This window comes from Typopeltis vanoorti, chromosome 11 (assembly GCF_054136105.1).
Source record: "Typopeltis vanoorti isolate ZY-2024b chromosome 11, IOZ_Tvanoo_1.0, whole genome shotgun sequence".
Taxonomy (NCBI): Eukaryota; Metazoa; Arthropoda; class Arachnida; order Uropygi; family Thelyphonidae; genus Typopeltis; species Typopeltis vanoorti.
The window spans coordinates 108684056-108696771 of record NC_143559.1 but is presented as its reverse complement, the minus strand read 5'-3'; the positions used below and the strand labels follow the sequence as shown (position 1 = coordinate 108696771).

The 12716-nt window shown below is 36.4% G+C and overlaps 1 protein-coding gene across 1 annotated transcript in view; it reads right to left on the bottom strand.

Moving 5' to 3' along the window:
• The window catches only part of LOC150101923 (uncharacterized), a 1001066-nt gene that overhangs the window by 446338 nt on the left and 542012 nt on the right, over nucleotides 1-12716 (bottom strand). The window contains exon 73 of the mRNA XM_090399931.1: nucleotides 7559-7678. Coding sequence (XP_090256057.1) covers nucleotides 7559-7678 — 120 coding nt within the window. The remainder of the gene's footprint in view (nucleotides 1-7558; nucleotides 7679-12716) is intronic.

The window sequence follows — 12716 nt, the reverse complement described above, 5'->3', positions numbered from 1 at the left end:
CCTCATGGTGGTATTGCACCTAATGAGAGATCAAGCAGGATTAAATTCTTTGATACACAGGATATGTACATATTCTGTACATATTTGTCCATATGCTGGGCATGAAGAGTCATCAAAGTAACAAAAAGGATATTGAAAAATTGTGTAATGGATGCAATCTTAAGTAAAATAAGAAGTGGCACACACACATTATGATACAGAAAGATATCATATAATAAATCAAATCTATGACTGCCTTAGAAAATCTGTTAAAGGAACTCCAACATGTATTTACATATCAAAGAGCTAAACTGGTATTTTTTTTAAATAGATTTTCATCCATGAAAGGTGTTTGTAATATAGTACATTAATACTATGGGTCAGCTAAGAATTTTTTTTCTTTATCATTATTACTGTTACCCTAAGACCCCAAAAAGTCAAAGACTCATCTATCCCTTTGTCATACAGACAGTTCAGCATACTGTGCCTTAAACACGTTCAAATTCTCTGCAGACACCACACTCTCAGGCAAAGCATTCCAATCATTCACAACTCTGCATGCAAAAATCCTGTTTCTCAGGTTCTCACTTCCTTGTTCACACTCTCCTTATACAGCTTCCAGGGATGATCTCATGTTCTCCCCTAATCTCCCACCATTTTATGAAAACCTTTTCAATATTAATCCTATAACAACCCCTTACCAACATATACGTCTCTATCACATCATCTCCTCTACCTCCTATCCACCAGACTCTGCAAATTGCAATATCCCAACCTTTCTACATATTCAACATTCCAGACACCAGAAACTTTGGTCGATTGCCTCTGAATCCTCTCCAACATCTCTTTATCTTTTTGAAAACCAGATGCCCAAATCTGTGTACAGTAGTCCACATGTCCACCATAATTAGGGCCTTACACAATGGAACCAGAATCTCCTTACTTCTACAAGTCAGTGTTCTCTACATCAGGGCTGTCCAAAACACTACCTGTAGGCCAGATGCAGCCTGGGGTGCAATTTTGTGCAGCCCACCTGTGGGTTTTGATTTTCATGAGCGAAAAAATAAAATAACAATTTGAATCGAATGAGTATTAGATATTTTTGTTCTATCATTAATTGATAATTTCGATGTTGGTAATTTTATTTGGTGTTTTTACATCACTATATACCCACGTGTTTTTTCAAAAATTACATGTGTCGAATAAGCGTTCTTACACTGTTTTGCTCCAATGTGCATCCTACGGGCACTCACGGGGAATGTGAGCACACAATTAGTGCACAGTAAGTGTTGTTCGTTTGTTCAGCCATCGAGGTTGTGCTGCTGCTGCTCACCAAATTACTAGATACCATTGTGATGCAGCCCTCGGATAAATCTTTCTTTATAATGCAGCCCTGGGATTACCTAAGGTTGTACAGCCCTGCTCTACATCATTGCCAGAAGTTATGTTATCCTCACAATTTTGGCAATGTGTTCTCTAAATTTAGATCCTTATCCACCATTACCCTAAGATCATTTATTCCCTCCACTTGTAACAATATATACCCTACCAAGCATAAATTCTACATCTCATCTTGTAGTCTACATCTTACATCTCAAATTGTAATCTATCAATAGCCTTTGCAAAATCAAAGTGTACTACTGTGTACCCACCTCTTTTGTCCAATGAAGCTATCACCTTATTGTAATAAGTAAGTAGATTACTAAAACATAACTTCTCTTTAGCAAATCCATGCAGTCCATCAAAGATACTATTGTTATCAACCCAATTCTGGATCCTGGTTCTTGCCAGCCTCTCCAACACTTTAACTACAAAACTGACACACAGATAGGCCTATAATTTGATGCTTGAGTTCTGTCACCTCTCTTGTGAAGCGGCACAATCTTGCCCTCCTTCCACTCCTTTGAAACTTGATCCAGTGCAAGACTCATATTAAACAAATATGTCAAGGCAGATGTCAGTTCCCCACATTCCTTCAAAATATGTGGTGATATATTATCAAGTCTCACAGCTTTATTAACATCAATGCATTTTTTGAAAATTATGGAAACAACTACCGTGTTTGAATAAAAACTTTAGTTTAATATAACTAAAATCTACATTCAACATTTCGACCTTTATGTCAAGGTCATCTTCTGGAGCATACAACTATACACAGAAAACAAGCTACACTACAATCAAACTGGTTTGTTAGAGTTACTGACCAACCGCTACAACAATTGTTGGCCTGAACTCTGGTGAAAAAAAAAAAAAAAAAAATTCTACATCAACGCTAGAGTCCTATTATTAGTGTTATCTGTTGGTTGTAGACATACATTGGGCGCAACAACAAGTCTATGTATCTATCCATATACACATATTAACATCATGATTATACATGTACATTTCTGTATAATCATGATGTTAATATATGTATATAGATAGATACATAGACTTGTTGTACCCAATGTATGTCTACAACCAACAGATAACACTAATAACAGGACTCGAGCATTGATGTAGAATTTTTTATTTTATTTTTTTTTAATTTTTCACCAGAGGTCAGGCCAAGAATTGTTGTGGTGGTTGGTCAGTAACTCTAACAAACCAGTTTGATTGTAGTCTAGCTTCTTTTCTGTGTATAGTTGTATACTCCAGAAGATGAAATTGACATACAGGTCGAAACGTCGAATGTAGATTATCACCATGTAAGCTTAAAAGAAAGGATTATTAACATCAAGTTTGCTCAATTCCTCACATACCTCTTGTTCACTTATAATCAATCATTCCTAATCATTATCAACTGCTCTCAAACTCTCCATGATGTCAAATTCACAAGAGTGAAAGACCTTTTATTCACTTTATTATTATTATTATTATTATTATTATTACGGGTATCTCCGTGGGGTCTGTAGACTCATTGCGGGAGACCCAAACTAGCAAAACAATATCTGTCATATCTCTTCTTGAATTCATTTACAGACGAAGAGCTCACAATTAAGTCAGACAATGAATTCCACTTATTCACCACCCTCCAGGCAAAAAACCTTGTTCTGACACCCTTGTTAACCACACTGTTCTTTAATTTCCAGGGATGACCTCTTATTCTTCCATCACTATCACACAGCAGAAACATTTCTCCTGCATCAATCCTATAAAAACCTTTCAGTAATTTAAATGTTTCTATCATATCCCCTCTTCTCCGCCTATCAACCAACCTCTGCAATCCACAAGCTCTCAATCTATCAATGTAGGGAGCATTTTTTACATCACTTACCAACTTAGTCACTCTTCTCTGAACCATCTCCACAGCCACCTCATCTCCAAGGAATCCAGGCGACCAGACCTGAGCACAGTAATCCAAATGTGGAAGTATCAACGATTTATAAAGGGGAATAATAACCTCTTTATCTCTGGATGTCAGTGTGTTCCTCAACAACCAAGTAATCCTATGTGCAATCTTGGACACCTTAGCAATGTGTCCTCTGAACTTCATCTCCCTATCTACCAACACCCCTAAGTCCCTGGCCTCATCAATCTCTTGGAGTACTGTTCCATCAATGTAGTACACAGCTGGTGATATTTTAATCCCAAAATGCATGACTTTATACACTTTTCCACATTGAACTGACATCCATTATCTTTTGCCCACTGAACCAGCTTATTTAAATCATCCTGCAAACTTTCAACATCAGCTTGATTTTTATTGCACTACCCAACTTTGCATCATCAGCAAACAACTGAATAAGCCATTTCCTATATCATTCATATAAAAAATTAAACAACAATGGCCCAAGCACAGAGCCCTGAGGCACACCACTGGTCACCTGCCTCATCCTGGATTCGACTCTTCCATATACCACCTTCTGGTATCTCTTCCTGAGCCATTCCCCTATCCATGTCACCAATTTAGTATCCATTCCCATCTGCTCCAATTTGTGTAACAGTGTTCCATGGGGTATCCTGTCAAAAGCCTTAGCAAAAACCAGAAGTACCACTGTGTAGCCAGTTCCTTTGTCCAACTCAGATGTCATTCTATTATGAAAAGTTAATAGATTGCTAAGGCAGGATCTACCTTTAACAAAACCATGTTGCCCTCTATAGAGTATCATATCCTGATCTACCCATTCTTGAATTTTGTCTTTAACCAACTTTTCCAATACTTTTTACCACTACTCCTGAGATGGTGATTGGTCTGTAATTAACTACCACAGTTTTAGAGCCACCCTTATGCAAAGGAACCACTTTGCCTAACTTCCACTCCCTAGGGACCATACCAGAGTTCAAACTTAAATTAAATATCCAAGTAAGAGGGGTTGACAATTCATTTGCACATTCACGCAACACCCGAGCTGATATTCCATATAAGCCTACAGCAGTGTTTGTATTTAAATTTTGTAATATATTAAATACCTCTGATTTCATAGCTTCAATTCTCCCATTAGTTATTGCTACAGGTACAGAGATATCCTCGGTTGGGTGATAGACTTTTGAAAAGTGATCACTCAGTAACTCGACTATTACATCTAATTTCGTCACCTCAATACCATCAGCACCAACTAAAGTTATCGTTCCGAAGTCATTCTTCCATTTACTTGCCACATAGCGGAAGAACTCTTTGGGATTACCCTTGATCTCTTTGGCTAAGGTCTTCTCATAATCTGATTTAGCTTTTCTTACTATGCTGGTAACCTTCCTAGCTTGAGCCTTGTACTGCTCATGGGTGTACTGATCGCCTTTCTCCTTGTAAATTCTCCATAACATTTTCTTTTTTTTGCAGGTCAAGCTTCATACTACTGCTCATCCATCTAACGCCTGCCTTGTTTAACTTCCTGACCACTGGGACACAATCTGATATTGCTTTCCTCAGATACCCACTGATTTTATCCCATGCAGTGCTAACATCTTTCACCTGCAATATGTTCTGCCATGGGATGGCTGCAAGCGCACTCCAAAGCTTGTTATAATTGCCTAACCTGTAATTCCATATATATCCCTTCTTAACAGAAAAATCCACAGATTTTGCAACCTCCCAAGTCAATACCACATGATCGCTTTCACCAATTGGAGGTAACAAGGACACCTTACTTATGCATATAACCTCTGAACCAATAACCAGGTCCAACACTCTCACACCACGTGTCCCTTCAGTTATGTGCTGTTTCAAGTAATTATCTCATAGAAGATGTATGAACTCCGTTTCCTTTATGCTACGTGATATTTCCTCCTTCCAAATGATATCACCATAATTAAAATCCCCCATAATAATCACTAACCCTACACTCATTGCACTAATTTGCTGATGCATGAATTCAATATCTCCCCCCTGTACTCCCTGGCCTATAGCAGCATCCAACTGTATATTTGGTTGCATTGGTCACTATTTCACACCAGACCACCTCAAATGAACTCTCATTCACATGTCTATCATCTTGATATACTACTTTCTTTGGCTGCAACACATCTGCTATCATCGACAGTACTTCTCCCCCCTGTTGCATCTTCTCTATCCTCCCTGAAAATACTGTACCCATCACATTCAATTCCAGTGTATCTTCTGCTGACAGCCACGTTTCACTAATGCCTACAACTTTTGGTGAGATTGCACTGACTAATGCCAAAAATTCTTCTCTCTTATTTCGAATGCTTCTTGCATTGGTATACAAAAATTGCAGATTCTCCCTTTTATATACATCTTTGTGTTTTTATATTTTTTATATAGTCTTGAAACCCTTCTATAGAGAGTTTACAGAAATTTTCAATTGAAAATTTGTGTAAATCTACATAATATAAATTCTTTGTGTAAATTTTTTTATTAATCATCACTTGTTTTACTTTTCCGCTCAACACTCATGATGTATTTAATGTACTATTGTGACATTAAATTTTTAATAAGGTGAGAGAGATATAACGATGTCATTATTTGTCCTTAAAATGTGTGCAAATATTTGGGAAGGGGAAAGGTGAATGTGAACTCTTAAAAATGATTTCAATGTACAAATGGTGATCTTGAGTTAAAATAACTTAATATACTTTATTGTCATTACATTGTTAGCCTCTGAAGCACAATTAGAAGAACATTTCACCCTTCAACTAAAAAAAAAAACCTGAGTTCAATTTTTATTGTAACTAGAGAAACTTTTATAAGTACTTTTTGAGTTGAATGTGAATTAGCTAATCCCATATCGAGGTAGAAGGGTTTTTTCTCCTGAATACTCAAATTTTTTATCCCACATACAGGCAAACTGGTTATGAGAACACATGCAATTTATAGACAAAAAAAAAATTGGCAGTGGTGATAATAGGCAGTATATGGCATCGTGCATTGATGATAGTAGCATTGGTGTTACTATCATCAATGTTATATATGTTGTTACCAAAAGGTAAAATTGATAATACCTGCTCGCACTTATATGCATCCATAAATATAAATAGATGCACAATCATTAAAATTTGCATGATCTGTGTGATCACAGACAAATTATTATTATGATTATTATTGTATGGAAACCTCCATGAAGTCCAAAGACTCATCGTGGGAGACCCAAATACAATAAGCCAAGTAATCTTATCATAAGCAATATGTTCTCTAAACTTTAACTCTCTGTCTACCATCACCCCTAAATCTCTAGCTTCATCAATTTCCTGAAGACGATACACAGCTTGTAAGCTACTTATCCCAAAATGCATAACTTTACATTTCTCCACATTAAACTGCCATCCATTATCTTTATTTTGTCCATACTGACAGCCTATTTACATCATCCTGCAAGCTCTCCACATCACCTTGATTAACCATTACTCTACCTAATTTTGCATCATCGGCAAACAACTGAATATTTCCTTTCAGATTATTTCCTATATTATTTATGTACAAAATAAACAGTAGTAGCCTCAGCACCAAACCTTGAGGCACACCATTGGTCGATCAGTACAGCCTCTGCTACTAATGGCTCAGTTAAGTAAGTTTGAGCGAGATTAGTAGTTGGAAGGTGACCAATCGTTCGATGCTGTTGGCACACTCTCCCTCGATGAGTCTTTGGACTCCCTGGAGGTTTCAAATAATAATAATAATAATAATAATATACAACATGAATAGTTTCCTTTTTTATATCTGTCCAGCAGCCACCATCTTATCCACTTTGCCAGTATCAATCCATCCCCATTTGTTCTAATTTGCATAACAGCGGTTCTTGTGGTATTCTCAAATGCCTTTGCAACATCAAGTAGAATCATCGTCTAGCCATTTCCTTCATTAAACTCTCTGTTACTCTATTATAAAAAAAGAAAGTAAATTACTAAGGCATGGCAAACCCTTCACAAAGCCATGTTGCCCCTCATATAGTATGATATGAGGGGCAACATATCATATATATTGCTATAATTTGCTACAGCAGTCTTAGAACCTCCCTTATGCAAGGGAATTATTTTGCCCTTGGAACTCTACCAGAGCTACGAATTAAATTAGAGAGCGCAGTCAGAGGCATTGCCAGTTCCCTTCTGTATTCTCAAAAAATCCAAGCTGATATCCCATCTAATCCCATAAAATGCATATAGAGTACATATCTATAATAATATAAAAGAGAAGCAAATTACTTACATCCAGGAGGCACACGTGGATCTCCAGTCAAACCAGTAGGACAACGACATGAATAGCTTCCTGGACTATTTTCACACACAGCAGTTGGATGACATGGATTCTGTCGACATTCATCTATATCTATATTACCATAAAAATTAAGACACAGACCATAAGTACTTTTACTCAGCTTCAACAAATATATTTGATGTTTTACTATATTATTAATAAATTAGAAGTTAGGAGAAAATAGTTTAAAGAAATTTATTTATAAATTAGCATATAGAAACTTTAGCAATTTACATTTTTAATAAGAAACAAATGTAGATTAAGGACACAGGGAGTGCAAAGGCATTTTGCAAATTACTTGGTAAATAACAAATTAGTATTAATTAAGGGTATTTGTTTTTAATTCATCATTATCTTGTAACTTATTTTGCTAAGAATATGAGTATTTTGCAGATGATATAAAACTGGAACAGGTCATAAACAGTGAAAATGAACTATGTTCCTTCAGAATAATCTGATTAAGGATAACAGTGTAAGCAGATTGGTGGTGTTTTAGTGCAATACTTCTAATTCATAATAGCACTTCATGGTATAAACACCAAGAGAGAAAAAAAAATTAATTCATTTATTAACTTACTAATATTTTGCTACATTTCTAGCCAACATCTTTAGTGCACAAATTATAACTGTAACAACCACGCATACACTAAACTAAATCATTAGAAACCTTTATCCAAGTGTAAGCAAACAAGTCTGCACCTGAAGTATTTTCAGAACTGGGGTAACTCATATACAGAAGCTAATGACTTCATGTCACTTGTGTTAGTATCCCATAATGCAAAGCACATATCCATGCAGAAATGTATAATGCTATGCATTATGGGAAGGGGGAAGTTTTTCCACTTGGTTATACTATAAATTAAAGATACCAAAAAATTATATACTTGGTTTAATCCTTTATCTAAGTGTAAGCAAACAAGTTTGCGCCTGAAGTATTTTCAGGACTAGGGCAACTCATATATAGAAGCTAATGACTTCACATAATACCCTTCCCATAATGCGTAGCATTATACATGTCTGCAAGGATATAATTTATAGTATAACCAAGTGAAAAAACTTCCAATAACTATCTCTAATCCAGAGTATTTTAAGGATATGTGCTATGCATTATGGTATACTAAGGCAAGTGATGTGAAGTCATTAGATTCTATATATGAGTTGCCCCAGTCCTGAAAATACATCAGGTGCAAACTTGTTTGCTTACACGTGGATAAAGGATTAAATCAAGTATATAATTTCTTGGTATCTTTAATTTATAAATCATCAGATTTATAAATTATTGAAATAACTGAAACTCTAGCTGAAATTCAACTAATGCCCTAACATGGTAGGGCATTAGTTGTTGTTGTGGTTATCCAGCCCTCTATGGAGTGGATAACCACAAAATTAATTTGCAGAAGTCAGGGTATCTCAGAATAACTCTCTCCCAGATCTTTGGCAAATTAATGCAACCATACTTGTTGAGGGTGGGCAAGTGTTTCACAGCAGACGTTCATTCCAAACCTAGTTTTCCAGTCCTATAGTGATTTCTATATAATACCAATGTCTTGTTCCATTTAATCCTATGTGAAGGAGTATCCAGAGCATGCTAGTCCTGACTTGTCATACAGATAATCATGGATGTAATTTTTGTGTTCTTCAAGGTGGATGGTAACTGATCTTAGTCTATCCAGAAATAAGCTAAACTGCAAACACAAGGAATTTTATACACTCTAATGAATAGAAAGGTTTATGTGTTGGTAGTTCATGATTAATTTATTTACCAGTTTTAATTTACAACACACAAATAATAACAAAAATGATTAATATTTATTTGACTTATTGCTGATATTTCACTAGTGTTATACCCAGCATCTTCAGAGCACAAACAAAGTTTATCACAGTATGTGAACAGCAATGATTTGCTAACAGCAAGACCAGTTTAAAACAGACAACCCAAGAAACTAAAGTCCTAATTGGCACATCTATTGTTGGATAAAGAGAGAGAGAGAGAGAGAGAGAGAGTTAACAAGTATTCATTTGATCAGAAAATGACTATCTCTCAGATTTTTGGGAGACATGCTGTTAAAATGCTGTTCTCTACTAATATTGTGTGTGTGCGTGTGTGTGTGTGTGTGTGTGTGTGTGTGTGTGTGTGTGTGTGTGTGTGTGTGTGTGTGTGTGTGTGTGTGTGCGCGCATGCATGCATGCGTGCATGTGTATGTGCTCTGAAAAATGGAAGGCATGTGGAATCATTCGGGAATCATTCCAGATTAGCAGATAATAGAGTGGAATAATCTTGTCTACACCTGTCCATGTTCCATATAACAATAACACTGTTGTCAAAACCTGTCCATGTTCTCTTTGTTACTGAAGAGGACATGGACAGGTATAGATAAGAAATTATCTCAACACGGAATTAAAAAATTTAACACAGATTTTTAAAAATCGCAACTATCCCACACAACTAATAAATTATGCAAACAGAACAGCAAAAACCCATCAAAACAACATGAAAGGTTATCAAACTGCCCTACATCCAAAACACATACAAAGCCTACAAATACATTTTCAAACACACAGACTATAAACTAGTATTCACCACGAACCAAAAATTAGCAACTCTCTTAAAACCCACTAAATCTTTCACACACAAAGAAATATTAGAACACCACAATGTAGTCTATAAATTTCCTTGCCAAAAAGACTGTGATATCACCTACACAGGTTCTACCATCAGGTCTTTATGGGCTAGATTACAAGAACACTTCTGTGACTGTAACATCCCTATCCCAGAACATTTAAACACAAAAAAACGCAATATCAAAAAGAAAAATATAATACAGAGTACAGGGAAGACAGAAATAGCAGTTCACGCCCTTGAACAGAAACATACCCCACAAATTGACAAGGCCATAATAATAGACAAACAAGACAATGAAACAATGCTTAGAATATCGGAAACAACTGCCATAAAATGTGACGAAAACTCAATCAATGTCCACCGACCCTACCTAATTTCAAAGTGTTGGAAGCTCCACAACATAAAAAGTAGGTCACGACTCCGACCAATAAGCGATAATACAAGCTCCCCTAAAGCAGATACACTAAGCCATCATGACATAGCCCTACACTTATCCCGAAATGTTCCGATGACGATAGCACGATCGAAATGGCTCGCATCCATTAATGCTCTCTCCCGCCCTTGTTTCCCATTAAGCCTTTCCCCTTCCCCAAAGAAGCACCTTTAATATAATAATATATATGCATGTATATATATTATTTAAAAAAAAACCTGGTTTTTCTAATTAATCTTCCCACCTTGCCTCAAATCCCCCCCCCTTTAACAGCCTAACAGCAGAAGTATGGAGAAGAAGACATCCTAACATCCAAACAAGGTATGTGCAAAATTTCTTCCTCTATTAGTCTGCATATATTTATCTTTAAAATACACTTATAATACTCTAAGAATTCTTGAGTAAAAAGCCAATGTATTTAAAATAAGGAACACTCCTAAACAAAAACAGGCAAAAATAGCTGTAAAAATAATAGTTTTTTAGAGGAGTAACATGGGAATTTCCCAGAAATAATACCTATAGATAAGAAGATTATTGTTCCACTGCATAAGGCTTGATCATAAAAAATACAAAAAAAATTTTTTTTTTATCATGAAGAGTTATGGATGAATGGAATGTATTTCTAAAGTTTAGGATAAGTACAAAAATAGTATAGGATTTTAAGGTATCAACTGACAAGAACAGTGATAATTAAGATGGACTTTCTATAATCTTGAGAAACCATGGTGATCATGATGATAGTAGTAGCAGCAATGACAGATACAAATATGGTCTAAGTAAAGAATCAAGTAATACAACAAATATTAACGCTAATTTAATAAATTAATATTTTCCCTGCCACTATTCACATAGTACCACACACTAACACAATTTTCAGGAGACCCCTTGTTCTTTACCTTCTTCTCATGTACTGAAAAATTCCTTCAGCATCATTCCTATAAATCTCATTAGTAACTTATATGAAAATGTCTAGGATAATTATGGCCTGCATTTGAATGGATTTGGTGTGCGGAGACTGGAAAAAGTGTTGCTGAATGAAGTGAAAATGGATGTGCAGAACCAGGGAAACTAGAACTACCAAGGAAGGGGGGGGGGGGGAGTGGATATGTGGACATCAGTGAGACAGTTGAGTGTAAGAATGTATATAATGTACCCGAGCCAGTACTAAGGACAAAAAATGGGAATGGGATATTTAGAATAATGCATCAAGATAGGAGTGGGACAAAGGGATCACTGCATTTCATGTATACATGCCAGGAGTATTAGGAACAAGAAGGAAGAATTTTTGGCCTTGATTGGCTCTTCCTAGCCACAGGTTATTGGCATTAGTGAAACATGGCTGACGGAGGATGATATAGTTAGTGGGATAGAATGTGTAGGTTATAGTGTGTTTAGGAGGGACAGAGAGAATAAAATGGGGGAGGGGTGTTATTGATGATAGCTGATGAACTGCAGCCAAGGAGAATTGAAGTTGTATCGCAGGATAATGAAAAGAGCTCATTTGAGGCTATTTGGTGTGAGATTGAGACTGGCAGAATAAAATATACAGTTGAGTGCTGCTATAGACCAGGTGATGGAATAGATGGTGGAGATAGTATGCATAAACAAATTGATGAAATGAGTGGAAGGAGGGTAATTATTATGGGGGATTTCTACTATGGTAACATTGATTGAAAGGAGGAGAGGACACACGTCAGGAAGGAACTGGATTTTATCCAATCACTGACGGATAACTATCTGAGACAGCATGTAATGGAAAATACTAGGGGTGTGAGAGTGCTTGACCTGGTAATAGCATCTGATGAATATGACCATGTTGCCACTTATTGGTGAGAGTGATCATAAGGTCTTGACCTGGGAGGTGGCTAAAGGTGTGCAATTTTCGATTAAGACAGGGTATATGTGGAATTACCGTGCTGGCAAGTATGACAAGCTTAGGAGATTGCTTGGATCAGTGCCATGGCATGTACAACTGCAAGGGCTGGATGTCGATAGAGCATGGGAAGTGGTCAAGGAGCATTTACAGAAGGTTATGGCTGATTGTATACCTAGGG